This window comes from Equus przewalskii, chromosome 3, assembly GCF_037783145.1.
Source record: "Equus przewalskii isolate Varuska chromosome 3, EquPr2, whole genome shotgun sequence".
NCBI lineage: Eukaryota > Metazoa > Chordata > Mammalia > Perissodactyla > Equidae > Equus > Equus przewalskii.
The window spans coordinates 10,069,880-10,091,754 of record NC_091833.1 but is presented as its reverse complement, the minus strand read 5'-3'; the positions used below and the strand labels follow the sequence as shown (position 1 = coordinate 10,091,754).

Genomic DNA, 21,875 nt, shown 5'->3' with positions numbered 1-21,875 from the left:
ATAGAATTAAAGTGATCACTTTCACTCTCTGGGAGCTCATTGGTCTTTTAGCTTTTCTAGTATCTCCCAGGTTCAAAGGGATAAGCTTGAGGCTACAGGGAGTTACTTATAGCCTGGTTCCTGTAGGGAATAGGTGCCCATGCTTTGGATGGGGGGGTGTGCTGGGCTGTCAGTCACTTTCCTTTTTTACAGTCTCTTGGTTTTTTGTCAGTATGTGAGGACTCTGGCTGCTGCGTGGCTCCATTGTTCCCCTTCAGAATTGCCCTCCTGTCCCCAATTTCTAGGCTGGGAAGTTGTTGGACAGGTGACCATTGGGCAGCAAAATATGCTTCACTTGCTATGTGTTACCTTTAGATAGAATGAAAGATATCTTAATCTTAACTGGGTTATCCGGGAACGGTGTGCCTGCCTGACCTGTTGCTGAATAACAGGAGAACAGAGCAAGTCTTTGGGGCTCTGTCATAGAAGCGGCTGATTTAATAATGGGTTACCCTCTACTAATGCACTGTCACAGGGTGGGGAGGAGGGTTCTTGGTGTATACAGGCTTCTGGCTGGGGTAGTTTTTTTCCCTGTTACCACTCCCACAGATTTGTCACTTCTTTCCAGTAGTGGATAACAACTCTTGAATTTTCTTAGATTGGCTATACTGGTAGCATTGGCTGAATTTGTAGATAGGATAGCCAGCTTTTATTTTTCTTTTTACTTTTTAACATAATTTCAGACTTGTAGAAAAGTTACAAGAATTCCCTTATGTATCTTTCACCCACATTTCTCAAATGTTAACATTTGCTTTATCCTTTTCTCTTTTATGTATATATACACACACACACGCACACAGAGTTGTCCCTCAGTATCTGAGAGGGTGGGGGTCGGGGGGGATTGGTTCCAGCACCTCCTGCAGATACCAAAATCCTCAGATGCTCAAGTCCTTTACTTGGCCCTCCAGTGGGTTCCACATTTGCGGATTCAGCCAATTGCGGATTGTAAACGTAGTACTATGTAATCCACTGTTATTGGATCCTCAGATGCAGAACCCGCAGATACAGAGGGCCGGCTGTGTGCGTGTGTAGAGTCACGCATCATATAACAGCATTTCTTTCAACGATGGACGCATACATGACATTGGTCCCATAATATTAGTACCGTATAGCCTAGGAGTGTACTAGGCCATATCATCTAGGTTTGTGTAAGTACATTGTGATTTCACACAACAAAATCACCTAACAATGCATTTCTCAGAACATAGTCACTGTCGTTAAGTGACATGTGACTATATGTACATCTATATAATTATATTTATTTTACGTTTCTGAAGTGTTTGAGAGTAAATTGCAGTCATCCCTACTGTAGTGTGTATTTCCCCAAAAAAAGGACTACATAACCTCACAGTGCCGTGATCAAAAATCTGAAATTAACATTGATACACTGCTATTAGGGAATTACAGCCCCCATTCTCATTTGCCGGTTGCCCTTATAATGTTCTTTGTAGCAAAAGAAAATCCCAGGTCATGGGTTACATTCAGTCTTCATACCCTTTTAATCTGGAACAGTTGTTCAGTCTGTGTGTTTCGTGATAGTGACATTTTTGAAGATTACAGGCTACTTGTTTTGTAGTCTGTCCTGCTGAACCAGCTGTTTGGTTTTTTTTTTAAAGATTTTATTTTATTTTTTTCCTTTTTCTCCCCAAAGCCCCTCGGTACATAGTTGTATATTTTTAGTTGTGGCATGTGGCATGCTGCCTCAGCGTGGTTGATGAGCAGTGCCATGTCCTCGCCCAGGATTCGAACCGACGAAACACTGGGCCGTCTGCAGCGGAGTGTGCGAACTTAACCACTCGGCCACGGGGCCAGCCCCGTGAACCAGCTGTTTTTTGATCAAGTTGTACTTCATGTTTGAGTGCATCATCTTCCCAAGGCATTGAGCTCCCTAATTATGAAAAGGGGAATAAGGAGTAAGATTCCTAAGTGGAGATGGGGAAGAGACACAGTAGGCAGATCTGCTCTACTAGGCACCCTGACACAGTGGAGTGGCGTGATTGTGGCAGCTGGCTTGGAGGAGCGCAGCTGGAGTCCAGTCTCTCGACTGTGCACCCTGTTACAGGTGATGCAGGAGCTCTGTGTTTCGTAATCTTCTCCCTCTCTGTTTTGTTGTATGTTCAAAGCTGTAGCTTAGTGACCAACAAAGGACGAAGGTTTCTCTGGCTTATGGCTGTGTTATATCTCCCTCCTTCCACCACCACATACACTCCGGCTTTTTGAGTCTTGTTTCATGGCAAATCCACTGGACTCTGCCTGTACTATTATAAAGTGTCTCAGTGATGGAATACTTCTTTTCCTTAGTTACGTTTCTCCCATAGCCACACTTGGGAAATGAAAGCACAGTGCCCGAGAGAGGCCTGCAGAGTCAAGCTGTCTAGATTTGAATCCTGCCCCAGCTCTTTACTATTAGCTGTGTGACCTGGGCAAATAGCTCAACTTGGCTGAGTCCACTACGTAAGAATTTTGTAAGGATGAAATATGATTTGCTACTAACTAGAAACTTGAAAATAATAAAGCTAACATTTATTGAGTGCTTACTATGTGCCAGTCACTGTTCTAAGTACTTAATGAAACAGAACCGATTGGGCAATGCCTGATTTTCCAGAATGACTTTTGTTCTTCAAAGGCTTTCACCCATTTAAGACAAGAAATAGCATGTGTAATGCTAATGTTTCTGATGAATGTCTAATTTTCCTCACCAGCAGGTTGAAAGGCTAGCAGGTGGCAGAGGTTTCAGTCCCTGCTGCATTGGAGATCAGTTTTCTCCTTTGCTGACCCATCATCTCTTGCTCTAGGAATGGGATCTATTGGGGACTTTTACTGGCTCTGTGCTGATTTCAGATTCTAAATCTTAAGGAAATGGGAGTGGTGACAGGAAATGGGAGCCAGCAGCTGGGAAACAAGTTTGTAACTTGATGTCGGTGAACTGGTCTTCACTTCTGGAAGACAAAATTACATGAACTCGTGGGAAGAGCAGGTGTCGCACCATTTTGTTTCAGTTTTTCCATTTTTGAGTGTGTGATGTACAGCTGTTCAGAGCTATAACATTTTCCATTTGGCAGTTATCTAGTAAGCATTTTATTTTTAAAGTATGACTTGGGTGTTCAGAATTTTTAAGTGCCTTAAATGTAACTACTTAAAGATCTGACACATAAGCTATATGAGCCTGTAAATTATTTATCTTAATCTTAAAAGTTCTTATTCAAAGGCCCATTTTATCTCAACTTTTTTCTCTTGTAATTTAGACATGCTCTTTAACATAACGCTGTGCGAAAGATAGTGCAGTATCTATTTGATTAGCTAACATTGTTTTAAAGTTTTATTTATTAACTTCAAAAGGAGTCTCACTTCTGATTACTCTTGTGTATTTAAGCCAGTGAAGAAAAAGAAGATAAAACGAGAGGTTAAGATTCTGGAGAACCTTCGTGGTGGAACGAATATCATTAAGCTGATTGACACTGTGAAGGACCCTGTGGTAGGTGCCTCATGGGGGGCGGTGGGGAGAGTGTGTGTGTGAGAGAGAGCGAGAGACATACACACAGAATCTAATAATAGTGAGAAACATTATATAGAGGGAATGACTGATTGTCTTCACTACCGAATGGTTTTGAAAACCTGAAAAAATTATGGTGGCCCAATGATAAAATAGCCACTGCTACTTTTCTGGAACCTAAAAGTGTATGTAGAAAAATCCCTGTCTCAGGTTTATCACCTCCTTATTTTGATTCAGCCCACAAACGTTTGCTGAATATCTCCGTTAAGCCCCTTCTTTTCTCCCAGTTTTGAAAGCTCATTACTGCCAGTTAAGCATTCTTTTACCTCAGTTAACTAAGACTGACATTTGAAAATCTGGATTTACAGAAGGAAATATTGACTGTCTCTATGTGGACACCTGACATTGAGCACTGGCAGGTCACAGCCCCACAGACCCCGTGGGGAGGCAGTCTTGCTGTTTCTTGTACTAGTCTTTACTCAGCATCCATCATTAGGGCTCACATTGTAGGTGCAGATACAACTGAAATATTTTTTGTTAAAAATACTTGATTTTTAGCCATTTTAGATGTACTGTTTAATTCTGTTTTCTCTCCCTGGGGAGTAGCTTAACCTCAAGTGTTTATTATTAGCTAAGGTTTTTTTGTACCACTTCCCATCCCATTTCTGTTCTTCGCCTTTCTACTTCAAATATTTCACTGTTCTCTCATGAAAGCTTTTTGTTTAAGAAGTAGATCTTTGCTTCTGTCTGCTAAAGACATCCTCATAATAATGTAGTGGCTACATTATTATGTGTTGAATGCTTGCTGTGTGCCAGGCACTGTTGTGAGTGTTTAACTGTATTACATCATTTAATCCTCCCAACAGTCCAGTGCGGTAGGTACTGTTATTATCCACATTGTCCAGATAAGAAAACTGAAGTCTACGGAGGTTAAATAAGTCGCCCAAGATCACACAGTATTGTTGAACTGAAGAATAAGGAAAGTTTTTCCTTTTGGACCCTGGAAAGACTGAGAAGGAGGATTCTGTGCTAGATTCTATCTAATTGGCATTAAAAATATATCCCAGCCTGATGAGCTCAGATTGATTTTACAGTGACTAACGCTGGACTACGTAACCTTTGAAAGTGGCTTATAGTGTGAGCTAGTAGTAGTATAGTATTATACGAGGAGCATCATTTTGCCTTTTTTTTTTTTAACAACTTAGCGATACCCATCTTACTGTTTTTGTAGTTGTTACTTAAAACATATGTGTGTTTTACATGATTTGTAACACAGGTAAATCGAAGTGGACATAAACCAACAGAAATCCCTCATCCCGTGACTTATAGGGGAACAGGCCTGCTCCCAGCATGTAGAGAGATCTGGTCTTGATAAAACTCTCAGTCTTGGGCGAGTGAGAAGTCCTTTGACCAGGACTGCTGCTCGTTTTGGTAGAGACCTGCATGCATGCATTGTGGCCTGTTTCCTAGGTAGCTTTCACCTGCTTCCTTGAGCAAAACTTCCCAGCCATAAAAATTTCCAAAATGAAAAAAATAAATAAAAATAAATCTTTTTGCTTCTGCAACCCTTTAAGCTCCTGTTTTTCTCCCAATTTTGGAAATGTATTACTGCCAATTAGTGTTATTTTACCTTACTTAAGTAAACCTGACATATGAAAATCTGTATTTACACAAGGAAATATTGAACATTTTGTACTCATTGCATTAAAGATTATAGTCTTTAAAGATACTTGATTACATATTTTTGGGGAACATGTCTACTTTGTGAAGCAAGATACTCTCTAATGGTTTCTAGCCAAGGCAATAATTTCACATTACAGCTTACTGATAATCATAGGTTATTTTCCTTTTGGATCCTGAAGGACCTATGATAGATACCCAAGACCTGTGATGTTCTGTAAAATGCATCTGGCTCATTAAACCAAGATGAAAACATGCCACTCTTTTAGTAGTTGGCAACTGGAACACTGCAGAGTATAAATCTTCACAGAATGTGCCAGGCCCACTGACAGGTTGGTTAGAGAATACATCTCTTTTTGTAAGGGAAGAAAACACTTTATTATGAAAAATGTCAACCATTACAAAAGTAAAGTGAATAGTATAATGAACCTCCCTGTACACATCACCCACCTTTAGCAGTTAATCAGCTTGTGGCCAGCTTTGTTTCATCTATACCCTACCCACTTCCCTGAAAATTCCAGACATAAAATTTTAAGAGGATACTTTCTTAATAGGCTCTCCCTGATGAGTGAATCTCTTTTTCATCTAAGTGAGATTTGGGGGTGGGCCAGTATGACAGAAGTCAGTTACATTTATTGTTTGAATACTTATAAAGCATTAATATTCTCTCTTGCAGTCGAAGACACCAGCTTTGGTATTTGAATATATCAATAATACAGATTTTAAGGTGCGTATATACTTTTTCTTTATGGCATGGGGTCAGAGGGGTATGAGGAGGTGGTGATAAGTACTGTTGATACTCTGGAACACAAGGGGCCAGGAGGGGCCATTGGCGAGAGTAGGACATAAATTGGATTCCTGGTAGCATGTGTACAGGGCGCAGAAAGTGGTCAGGGTTCTTGCTTTTGGTGAAATTACTCATTACCCTTTGCCTTGCTTACTCTGGGAATACTTGCTGGGCTGGGTCTAAGGTAATGCCTCATGGGTCTAAGGTAATGCCTCATCTATAACACTCCTCCATTAGACCACATAATTTTAGATAGATGTTAACTTTGATTTTTGTAGAAATCTTACTTTGCTGACAGAAAGTGATAAAACAGATACAGGGCTCCTGTGAGAAGAAGCAGTACATTGGACTCAAGCTGTCAGATAGTGTGTGTGTTTATGCACCCTGTATACAAAGCAAATGACATGGAAAAGCTAGTTAAGAATCACTGTACTTTAGAAAAGCCCTGTCCTGGGTTATTTACACTTCTTGTATTTATAATGCACATTAATTTAGTCTTTGAAGCGTTCTTCTAAAAGCAAGGTTTTGAGCTAGTTTTTCATGAGTTTGTTTTTATTGTTCGAATACTGCAACCTTAACTGCTGGTAGGGTTTCGGGGCCAGGCATATTGGACATGGTAGAGTGTTATATGAAAACCAATATAAAAACAAAACCGTGGTGTTGATTTTTAGGGGCATTTATAGAACTGTTAGGTGATTATAAGTCTGTCAGTGACTAAAAGGTTTGTGATTTTGTTGTGAGGGAAGATAGGGGCAAAAACAAATAAGCATTTGAAAGATGCTGGCATCAGGAGTGATGCTTTTGGGTGAAAAGAAAAGAAGCTTGTCTTCACGTTTAATTTTTCTTAATCACTCTAAAACGACTCTAAAATAAGGTTAGTGAAAAACAGACAAAAGAGAATATTATGACTTACAAAACAGTAAGCAAGTTTTATATACAGTTTAGCTTTTCCCATATGTAACAAGTTTCCTTGTTAGTGTGAAATCAGTAGTGAACTCTAAAAATTGGGGTGGGTTTTTCATTAGCAAGCATGGCAGTGCTCAGCCGGTGGCGTGCTGTGCTGATAGACAGAGCTGATCGCACTTTGGCTGTGAATCCCCCAGGTTTATCAGGTGTATATGGGTGGGAATGTGTACGGTTCTTAGAGAAATAGGCTTTAACGAAACCAAACATTTTCCCAATGCAAAAGTTTAAAAGCCAGTTTTAATGGGACTTCATAGTGAAATCCCTACGCTTTCAGTGCCTCAGCTTGCTTAATGTGTTTTTACTGATTGTCTAGCCACACCTGTGGAATTTCACCCCAGCATTTTGTGTTTTTAAATTGATGGCCGCTCTGTTGATTTAACAACATGCAGGAGATCAGTTTTTAATTCCCAAGAGAGATCTTACTTCTTATTCTTAGAAGGGCATGTTTTGATGGCATACATTCTCTAGGAGCTTCCTTTAAAGGGATCATGGGAAATTAATGTTTTTTTGAGGCTTGCATATCTGAAAACATCTTTATTTTATCCTCCTGATTGATGTGTTTGTTAGGTATAGAATTCTAGGTTGTAATAATACTAATTTCCTCAGAATTTTGAAGAGATTGTTCCGCTGTTACCAGCATAGCCACTCTGGTTTCATCTTAGGTCATCTGGTTTTGTTTTTGTTTTTTCCTCTGAAAGCTTTTAGGATTTCTCTTCATTCTCAGTCTCTGAAATTTCGCAGTGATGTGCCTTCCTATGGGTCGTGTTCATCTTTTGTTCTGGATACTCACTGGGCTTTTTCAGGCTAGATGCTCATGTCCTTCCATTTCGGAAGAATATTTTTAACATTCTCTGATTTTCTTCCCTTTCTTCTTCGTTTTCACTTTCTAGAACTCATTCCAATGTTGGACTTCATGTCTTAGAGCTCTATTTTCTTCTCTGAACTTTTTAAAATAGTATCCTGTTCTTTCATGTTTTATGTAATATCTTCTATTTTCTCACTGAGAATATGGTTTTTTCCCCATTATGATTTCTTCTTCATGCCTTTTCTCTGTTTTTCTTCCAAAGTCCTTTTTTTGTGTGTTTTGTCTCTGTTACAGTTGTCTGAAATGTCATGGTTTTTGAATGCTCGTATTTTAGAGTAATGAAATACTCATTACTGATTGTCAGCTCCTGTCTCGAGGATACCAGCCTGACTGCGGGCATCTTAGTAGCTTCAAATTCAGGACAGCTATGGCTAGTGTCACGTAGACTTTCACTTAATTCCCCTGTTCTCAATGTGGTGGTTTTAACTCATTTTCCTGTCTTCAGCTCAGTCTCTTTATCCTTTCAGTGATACCTGGGGTTACCAATTCCTGAGCCTTTCTGTAATTCTTCAGTTGGAAGTCGTTTGCTTCTGGACCCCCTCTACTGTTGGCAGAATCTTCAGCTTTTTTGCTCTGCTAAGTCAGCTGGACATCTGTTTTCTAGCTTCAAAATGTTGTCTTCCATTCTCTTAGTTCTTGTGAGCTAATCTCTCCTCCTTTTACTCTATCTTAGAGGCGCTTCGGGAAGAAGCAGGGGTAGGATGTGTTTGATCTGCTGTATTGAAGTGGAGATCCCCTTTGAATGTTCAGGCCATGCCATTTCAGCCAACTTAAAAGATCGTTAAACGTCAGGTAGCAGGTGTATTTTGTGGACGAGCCGATCATGACAGGAAAATCTTTTTTTTTTTTCCAGATAGTATGACGGACCACAAATAGCGTAATCAGTTGGTTTAATGTCCTAGTGTTCTTCAGGTTTTTTATTTTGTACTGTGTCTGTCTTATTAGAGAAATTTGTCTTTGTTTTCATTTTACTATTAAGAGTATTACTAACTAGTTTTAAGGTGTCACCCAGAGAAGGTTTGTCCCTGGTTTAATATCGGGGTGAATCAACAATGATACAGCCTGCAGCCCGTTCTTTTCGGTATTTTTTTATTGATGCAATTGATAATAAATTTTGATCTATACTTTCCTTTTATTGTGGAATCCTTCTAATTTTGGTGCCAAGGTTATACTCCCTCTAGAATAAGTTGGGTAGCTTTTCCTTTCTGCTCTCTGAAAGCTCGGGCACAGTAGGGTCGTCTCGGTGGGCGTCTGGGGCAGGGGAGACTTGGGCTCCACTTGGCTTTTTAAAACACGCTGTGGGTGGAAGGTTCACCCGATTTTCTAGAGTCTCTTGGCATGACAGCTCTTTCTAAGGTTGGCCACTTGCAATTTTATTTGCATAAAGTTGTTAATAGAATTCTCTTAGTACTTAAAAACTTTCATCCGTCGGTAATTTTCTTTTCCTTTACATTTGTGGCATTATTTGTGCCTTTACTTCCTTTTCTCTTTGTTTAAAAAATCAGAGTTAAGACATCTCATTAATAATTTCAAAGAACTAGCATTTGGTTTTATTGCTCAGATGTTGTTTTTGTTAGTTTTTCTGTTTCATTCTGTTTCTGCTTCTATCTTATTTTCTTTCTTCCTTCCTTAATTTGTTTCCTTGAGTTTTCACGGTTGTTCCCCCTAGCTTCTTGAGTTGAAGTCAACTCGTTTGATCTGTTTCTGTCTTTCTTGATTGGCAGTAAGTTGCTTTAAGTCTGCACAACCCCAAATAGCATTTTACTACATTCCATGGTTGTGGAACTCACTTCTATGTGGTTTTCAAATTAGAAGTACAGATTCCTAACTTGTGGATTTGGGTTTTTTCCCACAGACTTTTTACTATGAAAAATTTTAAACCTACTGGCAGTTGGAAAGAGCGGCACAATCCGTACCCTTAGGTTGGTCACCTGGGTTTGTCAGGTGTTAATATTGCCACGTTTGCAGTTATTTCCCTCCCTCCTCCACCCTCCCCTTTTAATCTTTGTCTTTTTGCTGAAATTGTCTTAAAGTAAGCTGCAGGCATCATGATACTTCACTCCTAAATGTGCTAGCACTGAAACTAGGTAAGACGTTTTCCCATGTAACCACAGTGCTGTTAGTACACTTAAGAAATTTAGTATTTGTATAGTAATGCCATCTAATTGACCATACAGAGTCTGTGTTCAAAAGTTTCCCAGTAATTAAAAAATTATACTTTTTTTGTTGATTCCCAATTTGATTGCACTGTGTCCAGGGAACATGATTTGTATAATGTTGATTATCTGAAATTTGTTGATGGTTGCTTTATGACTCTAGTACCTGGTCATTTTTTATATCAAGCTTGGTAATTTGGTTCAGATCTTCTATGACCTTACTCATTTTTTTCCCTTGATATTTCATTTTATGGTAGAGATACTGGTTTGGTCAATTTCTCCTTGAAATTATCAGTTATGCTTCATATATGTCAAAGCAATAATAAAAGATACGCGGTGATACTGAGAACAAAAGGCAAAACTTCCAAAGAAATGAATAGGAAAATCTAGTCTTTAGAAGTTGGAACAAAGCAGTAGTTACAGAAAACCTCCAAACTCAAAAATTGTCTCAAGGAAGCTAAGGGACCATTTTGAGGTAGAAAAAGTTTCTGTTGAGACACGCTTCTCAGTGTTCTATGGCTTTGGAAGTGTCTAGATAAAAATGAATATGCATTTTAAGTAAAAATATATCATTTAGGCTTTTTTTTTTTTTTTGAGGAAGATTAGCCCTGAGCTAACATCTCCTGCCAATCCTCCTTTTGCTGAGGAAGACTGGCCCTGAGCTAACATCTGTGCCCATCTTCCTCGGTTTTATGTGGGATGCCTGCCACAGCATAGCTTGACAAGCGGTGCATAGGTCCATGCCCGGGATCCCAACCAGTGAACCCTGGGCTGCCGAAGCAGAATGTGCAAACTTATCCGCTGCACCACCAGGCTGGCCCCTGGGCATTTTAAGATTGATAAGACGTCTCAAATGGGCTCCATATTGAGAAGGTGGTAGTCCCGTATTGACCTGTGGAGAGTTTCTAAACCACTCACATAGAAATGGGCCTTGACCAGCGGGTATCTTGAGGGCTTGTTAATGCCATTAGGGTTTGATGTGGAGGGGATGAGTTCACAGACTAAATCAATAATGTTTCCTTAATTGGGGAAACAAGGTTTACTTTTTTTTTTTTTGAGGAAGATTAGCCCTGAGCTAACTACTGCAAATCTTCCTCCTTTTGCTGAGGAAGACTGGCCCTGAGCTAACACCCGTGCTCATCTTCCTGTATTTTATACGTGGGACACTACCACAGCATGGCTTGCGAAGCGGTGCTCTGTCCGCACCTGGGATCTGAACTGGCAAACCCTGGGCCGCCAAAGCGGAACATGCGAACTTAACCGCTGTGCCACCAGGCTGGCCCCCAAAGTTTACTTTTATCATAGGTCATTGACATTATTTTGCCATTTCTTTATAAGACGTTTTCAGGTGATTAGTAGTAACTTTAATTTATTTGCTTAATTAATGATTTGTTTTGCTTCCTTAAATTTCTATAAACGTTGACTTTGATTTTATTCTGGATCTTAGGGTTGTGTGTTAATGCCAAAAGTTGTGACTACTACATTGAACACCATTTACTTTCACTTTAAATCCCCCTGGCCCCCACTTTTTCTTCTCCCTACATGGGGACCACTGGGATTTCTGGACGTAGACTGCACTGTGTGTGTTGAGGAGCATGCAAGCTGTCTGTGCAGGGTGGGAGTATGCTGTGTTGGGGACTGCCACATCTGGCTGGGAACCTTCTTGAAGTGTGCAGTCCTCCGAAGTGACAGTCGTTGGGGATGAGGCCTTGTCTGTAGCTGATCGTGATGCAGTTGAACTGCAGCTGGAGTCTGAAGACCTGTCTGTGAACAGCAGGAGCGAGGTCCACTTTTGGCCGTTGCTTTCAGACCAAGGAGGCCCTGAGTCTCCTGACCAAATTGCATTTTTCCCGTTCTCTTGCTCAGCTTTCTGCGGTTTTTAAAAGTCCCAGGAAATTTCCGCCTCGGGCTCTTTGAGTAGTCTTGGAGTAGAACTGATTTCCAGGGAAGTGGCAGCATGTTGAGGCTTTCTAACCAAACCTGGATTGAGGAATAGTTTCTTCCTCAGCACCTCTGTAGGCGGCACGGGCGTGTTTTGTTTTTGATAAGTCACTTACTTTATTAAAGTGTAAGCAGAGCTAACTTCCAGCCAACATTTTGCACTTGGTTGGTTGATGATGTCCTCCACATGGCTGGCCAAGAAGAATGGAGTAAAAGCGTGGCTCTCATGAAGTTTCCCTTTCTGATTTGTCGTGGACTCTTAGCACTTCTGTTTCTCAGAAGACACTTTTGCTTTTGTTCCATTGACTGGTGAACAACGTCGAAGGCGAATGTTTATTGCCTGCCTTCTGTGTGCGGGCAGAGAACCGCCTTTTGTGGGGTGGGGCATGGGAAGCAGAGGCTGTTCTGTCTGAGGACTCAGCACGCGGACCGAGTTGTACGGTGGACCTGTGACATTTGAGGGAGGAAAAATTCAGACATCTTGAATGGCCAGATTGGTGACTGCCACCAGCCACAGCACCCATTTGTCCCCATCATGTGTATGCCACGATACGCAGGGACGCTGGCATGGCACTCTTAGGGTATGGGCAAAGTGAAGCAGCCTCTTGTTCACAACAGAGTGAGAAATTATCTTGGGAACTTCAGGTCTCTACGAGTACCTGAATGAGAAATGTTAATTCTGGGGACACTGCTGCTGTCAGTGTCTTATGAACACCCCAGAGGACAGTAAACGGCATGGGGGTTCAGAGAAAGAAGACCACTCTCAGCTCTGTGGAGCCCAGATGGGGCGGGTTTGACTTTATGGGCTAAGGATGAGGGGCGGAATATTCCAGATTTTGGGAGAGGGAAGAATGGAGGTGGCAAATAGAGGTTTGTTTGGTCAGAGTGCGGTGCTCCTGGGGGCTACAGCGGACCCTGGTGAATCCTGAATTTTAGGCCCAGGTGGTAAAATGTTATGGGTGTAGTTTGGTCTCCTCCTACCCAGAGCGCCTGAGAACTGAGAGTGAACGTCAGCCTGTCGTGCGGGAGTTTATAACGTGTTGGGCCTAAACGTTATATTCAGCCAGGGTCTTCTGTGTTACATAAAACTGAGGTTGGTTGGAGTAGCTAGGAATACTGTTGGCAGTCCAAGGACATTTATTTTTGTGTCTTACACCGTTTACACGGGTGCTTGGTAAAGATAGCACATGACATGAGAGGGAGGCCTTCCATAGATAGAAGTTCAAATAGTACAATAGCCCTTATTTGTTTTCTGGAAATAGAAAATTTCAGCCCTTTGAGGGTTAGAAAATGCTCTTGTCACTTTCATGACCTCTCTGTTGACTTTGAGCTTCAGCCTGGCACACCATGGGAGAGATCTCTTTAACTCTCAAAGGAGGAGCTGATTTGACACCCAGAGAGATGATGGCATCTTTGGCCTGTGTGCGTACATACAGGTTGTCAGTGTGCTGGCTGAGAAGCCTGCCTTGCTGTGCAGAGCCCAGGGGAGAACAAAAAACTTGGATGTTTGGCTGTTATACAGTTGAATTTCTCCTGAGCGGAAGTGGTGGTGTGGGTGCATCTGAGTGGGGTCAGTCCCAGCCAGGGTCAGCCTCCCGTGGTGGAGCAGCTCCAAGGCACCCCAGGTGTACTGGACTGTGTGGTCTCATTCCCTGAAGTATACTAGCTAGCTGCTGCCTGCAGTTGGTGCAATCAGATATTCCTACTAAGCTGGAGGGAGAATTGCTCTTACTTAAAAGGGGAAATTTGGGAAAGAAGCTGTCTTGGTGTTCTTAGAAAATGTTAAATTTGATTCTTGGCAAATTTGTTGTTTTCCTTAAAAAAATTTTTTTGAGCAGGTAGTGTATTTACACAAATCTAAAACATAAAATGGTATGCAGTGAAAGTCTCCTTTATTCCCCTTGCCCCAGCTGTCCATCTCCCATACACATATGCATGAAGCCACTTCTTATGCGTCTCTTTTCTGTCATTCTTGCAGATGTAAACAAATGTGCATGCGTAGTTTTACTTCCTTGCCCCTTTTACACAGACACATCGTATACGCCGTTCCGTGCTCCTTGGAGAGATTCTGTACATTGCTTGAGTCTTTCAATAAAGGGAGAGGCAGAATATGTTGAATAAAGGTGTGCTCATTAACTCTACGGAGAGTGCTGCTGTGACTGATGAGGCTAGAGATTTACTTAGAATTGATTATCAAAAATAATAGTATAGTTTCTGACAAGGGTCGTGATGATTTTTAATGAAGCCAGATGCGTAAATGCTACTCTGCCTCTTAGAAATTGAAGTTTTTTAAAAACTCCCAGTGGCTAGGTCTTTGGATCATCAATAATGAAAACTTTTGTATATGTGTCACTTTGGCCTGGAACCATTTTCAGTACCTATATCTTTTTCTTTTTCAACTTCTCACTCCACCACTCCTTTTTTCTTCCCTGTAAAACATGTTGCTTCTTTAGTTCCCATCAGTTGTTGCCTGTGAAGTGTTCTTTTTTCCTAGCCTGGAGTTGGTGGGAGGGGAGTGGAGGGTGTCGATTTTTTAAGTCTCTGGCCAGCTCCAAATGCTGTAGCATTCATTTTCCTCGTGTTTCTTTCACAAACAGACTGATTGTCCTGCCACTAGTTTACCGCACGGGCTGGTGAGTTGCAGGTTCTGCTCTCTACTCAGAACTCGGTGCTCCAGAGTATTCTGTGGGGTTTGTTTGAAGTGAAGTAAGACAGTGAGGACAGCTGGACAGCTTTGACTTCATTCTGCAATAATGTGATTGTGGCTGTTGAAACTGTGGAGCATTAAACAGGTTTTTAAAAGATCCAGGTTGGCTTAGATGTTTTCTGCCCTGGAATTTCTTATGTTTCTCCTGAGGGCTGAAGTGGCAGACCCTCATCTTGAGTCTTTGACCCCGTTTGTTCCAGATCAGGTGGTAAGAAGTTGTGGGACTCCTTACTGACTTAAGCACTAAGTGTACAGACAATAATGACCAACATTTGGGCTGACAAGATGCAATGAGAGTAAATTAACTTTCTGTTTTCTGAAATCTGTTTCAGCAACTTTACCAGATCCTGACAGACTTTGATATCCGGTTTTATATGTATGAACTACTTAAAGTAAGTGGCATTCGTAAACAGTGAACTTTTTCAGGCTTATTCATTAAAGGAGAAGTTTTTGAGAAGACAAAGAGAATTCAAGCAGAATATTTCTTGATACCCAGAGAATTTAGTGAGATTTTTTTTTTCTTTTAACTTATATTGAGGCCTCTGTCATAGGATCTTTACATAGAAACTTTCCAGTGGATCTGAGAATGATGGCCAAGTCAAGGGTCCCAAGGACATTAAACCAGAGATTAGAACCTTCCTCTTCATAGCTCTGGTTGGCCCTTGGATTTTCTTTTTTCTGTTTAATTAATACTTACTGTTAGTTTTCACTGCATAACAAGTCATCCCAAACTTAGTGACTATTTAAAAGTGATTTATTTCTCATAATTCTGTGGGTTAGCTGGGGTGGTCTTTTGGATGGCCTCATTCACATAATCTGGGATGGCAGCTGGAATGGCTGAGGTCTTGTCCTCCAGGAGGTTAGTCTGGGCTGCCTCCCATGGTGGTCCTGGGGTTCCTAGCAGCAAGAGAAGGCAAACCTCAGTGTGTAAGCACTTTTCAAGCCCCCACTTGTGTCGTGTTTGCTAATGCCCTATTGGCCAGAGCAAGTCATGTGGGCAAGCCTAGAGTCAAAGGATGGAGAAGCGGACTTCCCCTCTTGGTGGGCAGACTGTTGAAGCCACCTTGTGGAGGGATATGCACACAGGGATGGCAGGCATTTGCAGCCATCTTGTTCTTGCCATCTCTCACGATCCACTTCTCATGAGACGCCCTGTCCTCTAGCCTACCCCACTGGCCCTGGTTAGTTAACCTTGACACACAGGGAGGGGTGCTGGGCGGACCCTCTGGGAGACCTACCAGTCCCAGGACTGAAATCTTCAGGCATTACTGATGGATGGAAGAATGATCTGTTTTAGTTTGTCTGGGTAAACACTTAGGTACGGAATTCTAAAAAGGTTTGTAGAATGGCATAGACCAATGGTTCTTAAGTTTTTTAGGGTCATGAATCACTAAGAATCTAATGAAAGCTATGAACTCCCCTCAAAATGGATGTATAAATATACAGTATTACATAAGTTTTGGGGAGGGTGTGGACCTCAATTTAAGTACCTCTGAAAGAATATAGAGGTGACTCAGCTGTTGACATTACTGAAGAAAATTGCCAAAATGGAGTTTTGATGGCATAAAAAGTTGCTTGGGCAAAATACCAAGTTAGATTAAGGCTGAGCTTTAGGGAACGGGAATTTGAAGAACTAGCCTTATGAGATGAATGTGTTTTCTTACAAGAACTTGCATAAACTACTTGTCGTTAGAGCCAAAGTGGTGGATTTAAGGGTTCGCTCTAATGGCTCTTGGGTCTTTCTTTTGTCGATAAGATCAGAAAGATGGAGAAGGTAGAGCTTGGTTTATCCCATACTCTTCCGTGTCCACTCCAAACTAGAATTGGAGGCCTCATGGGGGAGAGCTTTGCAGAGGCGTGTCCTGTGAACTGTCAGGCTAGCCAGTCCCTGGAGGGGCTTCCCAGAGAATCCCGAGCAGTCACCCCAGGAGAGCTGCCATCCAGATCCCACAATTGGTTATTCTTTAAAACGAGGTATTAAGAGTTTGTGGTTAGCTGGCACACCAAAGGTAGGATGTATAACCTAGCACAGTTATCCTTAGATGAGGTAGGCATCCCGATGGTGCGGGTCTCCACGGCTGCGCATGCACATGGCACTCAGTGTTTGATGTCCTCTCTGCTTTCTGGAGGTGGCAGGTAGGTGGTAAGGGCATACTTTGTGCTAATGAGGCATAGAACCGTAGATGAAACTCGAAAAACGTCTTTCATGCTTAATGGTCAGAAACCACCCAATTTTAAAACTGAAATAATTCCCCAAAGAATTTAAGAGCATGTCAGTGTCTCCACAGGGAGTCTGACTAGTGAACTTGGCAAAATAACTAATTCCTTTCCTGTATTTGTTCAGCCTTTGCTTCCATCAGGTATTTTTCACATCCCAGGTATTGGGGTTCTAATTAGTTTATTCCTTTGGGCAAAGACTAGGCAAAATAATAGAATCAGCACTTCCTAACTGTTCTCTTTGTTGGGGGAACGGGGCTAGGGAAGAGGAATATTTAACTCAATTAAAACTGTAGAAGAAACTGAGGCTGAGGGCTGCAGAGCGATTGCTCAGGGCCTCACTGAGGCTATGCGCAGAGTCTTGTCTGATTTGGATTCGGGGAGGTCTGTTCTCAGGAGTCCTGGTTTCAGAAGGCACTGCCACAAAACCACTGTGGAGTCTGGCTACAGCTCTTGGTGTAAAACAAAGAGAAAAATTAAATGGAAGTAGAACTTACATAAATGAAGTGAATAAATCTTAAGTGTACAGTCTTGGATTTTACATAAGTGAAACCTTCACCCAGATACACACAGAACTGTGCTGTCCCATATAGTAGCTGCTGCCTGCAGGTAGCTATTTAAATTAAGTAAAATTAAAAATGCAGTTTCTTAGTCACATTTCAAATACTCAGTGGCCTCATGTGGCTAGTGGCTACCATATTGAGCAGTGCAGATGTAGAACTTTCTGTTGTTGCATAAAGTTCTGGACAGGGTTGGTAGAGAATATTATGAATACCCGAGAAGGCTCTCTTGTGCCCGCTTCTCTTCAGTATTCGCTCCTCTGAAGATTATATTTTCACCTCCATCACCAGAGTTGAGTGTTGGGTATTCTTGACCTTCATATAAAAAGCATCATGCACTGTATACTCTTGCGTCTGAGGAAAGCAAAATTTGCTTATTCCTGAAATGTTGATCTTGGGCTCATTCTCTGGCTTATGTATTCCCTCCCATGTAAAGATGCCTGGTACCGTGCCCTTGCTAGTCTAGTCCACTGCTTCTTAACTAGGTCAGCTTTGTCCCCCAGGGGACATTTGTCAGTGTCTGGAACCATTTTTGGTTGTCACAATTGGAGAGGTACTACTGGTAGAGGCCAGGGATTCTGCTAAACATCCTGTAATGCACAGGACGGCTCCCTACAACAAAGGGTTATCTGGTCCAAAATGCCCACAGTGCTGAGATTGAGAAACCCTAATCTTGTCCCATGGAAAACTCCACCAAGAGCGCTCAGGGCCAAGCACATAGTAGGTGGGTGAGATTCTGGGTTGCTGTCATTATTGTAACTCAAGGAGTATATCATGAGATTCATGTAGGCTTCAAGTGCTTTTTAAGACAAACCAAAGGTCCTAACATTGAAATTTATGAAAATAGTTACTGTGTTAGAAAAGGGAGATTTAGGAGCAAATTTTTATGTTATTTGTTTTTAAAAAAACCCAAATAACTCATAAAACATGAGTGAAAGATTTGAATCAACATTTGTCTAAAGATGATGCAGGCATACCTCATTTTATTGCACTTCGCAGATACTGTGTTTTTTACAAGACCTTCCACCAGCAAAAAGATTACAACTCACTGAAGGCTCAGATGATGGTTGGCATTTTTGGGCAATAAAATGTTTTTAAATTAAGGTATATACATTGGTTTTTTTAGACATATTGCTGTTGCACACTTAATAGACTACAGTAAGTGTAAACGTAACTTTCACATGAACTGGGAAACCAAAAAATTCATATGACTCACTTTATTGCTATATTAACTTTATTGCAGTGGTCTAGAGCCGAATCTGTGGTGTCTCCAAGGTATGCCTCTATAGGCTGGCCAGTAAGCACAGAAAAAGATGCTCACCTTTATCGCTCGTTAGGAAAGTGCAAATCAAAACCACGGTGAGGGACCACTTCAGACCCACTGGAAGGGCTATGATCAAAAAGAGGAACAATCGCAAGTGTTGGCACGGATGTAGAGAAACCGGAACTCTCATACATTGCTGCTGGGAATGTAAAATGGTGCAGCCACTTTGGAAAACAAGCAGATTCTTAAAAAGTTTAATGTAAACTTACATACAACCTAGCGTTTCCACCTTTAGGAATCTACCTGAGAAAAGTGAAAGTATATGTCCTCTCAAAGACTTGTACGTGAATGTTCTTAGCATTATTCGTAATAGCCAAAGAGTGGAAACAACCCAAATGTCTGTCACCTGGATTCATACAGTGGAATACCATTCAGCAAGAAAAAAGCAACGTGGATGAATCTCAGAATCATTATGCTGAGTGAAAGAAGCTAGACAGAGTACTATGTATTATTTCACTTTATAAATGTCCAGAAAAGGCAAATCCATGGCAACAGATAGATCAGTGGTTGGAGGGAGAGAGAAAGGAAAGGGAAAGTAGGAGGAAGATGGGAATGAGAATTGACTGCAGGCAAGCTGAAGGGAAATTCTTGGGATAATGGAAAATTTCTAAAACTGGATTGTGCTAATAGTTGCATAACTCCATAAATTTACTAAAAAATCATTGACTTGTACACTTAAAAATCTTATTTGCATATCAACTATCTTATAGGAAGCAGTTTCCTCCCTAGAGTAATAATATAATTATAATTAAAGACCAGATGGTTCAGGGATTGTTTTTAAGGAAAATACTAATGTTAAAATGCATATTATTCGTGAAAACCTGCATGGAACACTTACCTAAAAGACACTCTGCGTTGAAAGATGTATGTGGATGTCATTCATTGTGTCCACATGGACTTCTGCATGTCCTTTGAACCACTAGGAGAGGTGACTCCAGGGAGGTTCCCAGATCTGGCTTTAAACACATCAAATTAGCCCAACAAATTAATGTGTGATTTCTAAATCCAGGTGGTTGGTAAATTACTACCAGCTACAATTAGGAGAGGAGCTCCTGAAGAAGGGTGTCATTCCCCCTTTTTAAGAAACCTTCATGGTAGCCCTTCATGTACCTTCCTACCAGCTGCCAACGTAGTATGCACAGACAGCAGGGGTGTCTTCTGAAGCATGTTTTTTCTCTTTTGTTACAGACAGTAAGCTGCCCCTTGGGAGACTGTTCAAGTCAAGCTGTCACAACCAAATAAGAATATGCTTGCATTGGGGGGTGGTAGAGGGTTTGCTTACTTTTCTCTGTGCTTTCTTATCTAATAGGCTCTGGATTACTGCCACAGCAAGGGAATCATGCACAGGGATGTGAAACCTCACAATGTCATGATAGATCACCAACAGAAAAAGGTACCATTACAGCCAGGCAGCAACAGGCCTTTCACTGGAAGGCTTAGGGCAGACCAAAATGCTGGCCAGGACCTAGGTGGTTTCTGGAGACCCAGGCTGTTTGCTTTGGCAGACTTGTGATAACTGTTACTTCTCCAGTCTCCAGTGTTGGTTTCTACTTTGCATAAGCAAAGTACTCAAGGAAGGTAGACAGCTGACCCTAACTGTAACCACTTGTTTATTTTGGTCCTGGTTCTCTGGAGGGCCTCACGAAAGAAACTACAGCTGATAGTTTCTACTTCTTTTTTTAACAACCCTCAGACCAATCTGCCTGGCCTTAAAAGTACAGTTGGGTCCCTCCTCCTTTCGGTATCCAATTCTGGTTGTCCCTGATTGGTGAGTAAATGAATCACTAGTATTAGGTTAATGAAAAGCTAGAATAGTGCTTCTGTCCAGGAGTGGGGCATATGTCCCCAAGCCTTTCAGTTATGACTAGAGCTTATAATGAAAGCTGTTAATGATGGGGGAATGTGTCACACATCTAAGTGGTATGGAGGCAGAAAGAAAGCTTGAGCTCTATTGATGTAGAGAGGATGATGAGCCGGGATCATTTAAATTTAAAAAGAGAAAAAGCGAATCAGATTCTGAGTGCTCTGCTCTAGAGATAACCTTTTATGCAGTTGCTGAAAGTGTAGTTTTTTAGCCAGTGCACCTGCTAACATTTTTTTATGTGGCCAAATAATTGTTATCTGATGTGACGTGGCCTTGTTCTAAGGCACAGGCCTCTAAAAACAGTCCTCTCACCTCCTTCGTTTGTGTCCTATTTGCAGCTGCGGCTGATCGACTGGGGCCTGGCGGAGTTCTATCACCCTGCGCAGGAGTACAACGTCCGTGTCGCCTCCAGGTACTTCAAGGGACCAGAGCTCCTCGTGGACTATCAGGTAAAATGGTCAGCACAGCGCCTCTGGGTTCTTTTTACATCTCCTTAGGGCTTTTCCTGGTTTACTGTTTGTGTAGTTAATTTGGATACATTCAAAACCTAGTCTTTATTCCACTCCAAAATGGAGTGGAATTTTTTCCAATTTTTCTCAGCTACTTTTTATTTTGCTTGAATTCTAAAATATCTTATCTCCTCAGATGTATGATTATAGCTTGGACATGTGGAGTTTGGGCTGTATGTTAGCGAGCATGATCTTTCGAAAGGAACCCTTCTTCCATGGACAGGACAACTACGACCAGGTGAGCAGACCCCATCTGACTCATATCCATTTGGGGGCAGATGCGAAGAAAACAACATCCCTTGATAGGGATTCTGTCCTTGAGCCCCTAAATGGCACTCAACATCTGCACTTGAGCTTTTCTTCAGGGTAAAGAATTTCACAAAATTTTGTCTGTGGTTACCAGGTCCCCAGAAAGATACAGACACATAATGCTATCTTGTGCCCAGCTTCTAAAGTGGGTCTGTGAAGAAGTCAGGCACCTCCTTGTCTATTAAACTGGATTCTAGTCATTAGGTTGTGATGCCCCATAATCATCAGTTTCTAGAAGATTATTGTCGTAAGTTCTGTTACCATTTTAAAGGCAGTTTTGAAATGTGCATTCACGTGAACTTGGGTGTCCTTGCCTCTGCTGCCTCTCTGCCCCGGGCCTGGGTCTGTGTCTGGTCCCTGGAGATGTGGTGAGGTGCAGGTGCTCTGAGTCCTTGTACAGCATTCTCACGGGCTGGCAGTGAGCCCCGTGCTCAGTGATTTGGTCAGTTTGTTTTGTG

General features: G+C 41.6%; 1 protein-coding gene across 5 annotated transcripts in view; it reads left to right on the top strand.

Moving 5' to 3' along the window:
* Positions 1–21,875, top strand: part of CSNK2A2 (casein kinase 2 alpha 2) — a 38,958-nt gene that overhangs the window by 8,314 nt on the left and 8,769 nt on the right. For 4 of the 5 annotated variants that reach the window (XM_070612006.1, XM_070612008.1, XM_070612005.1 and 1 more), the window contains exons 3-8: positions 3,413–3,514; positions 5,889–5,939; positions 14,967–15,026; positions 20,045–20,128; positions 20,938–21,048; positions 21,245–21,346. In XM_070612006.1, the coding sequence (XP_070468107.1) occupies positions 3,413–3,514; positions 5,889–5,939; positions 14,967–15,026; positions 20,045–20,128; positions 20,938–21,048; positions 21,245–21,346 (510 nt within the window). The remainder of the gene's footprint in view (positions 1–3,412; positions 3,515–5,888; positions 5,940–14,966; positions 15,027–20,044; positions 20,129–20,937; positions 21,049–21,244; positions 21,347–21,875) is intronic. The other variant, XM_070612009.1, reaches the window with a different exon arrangement.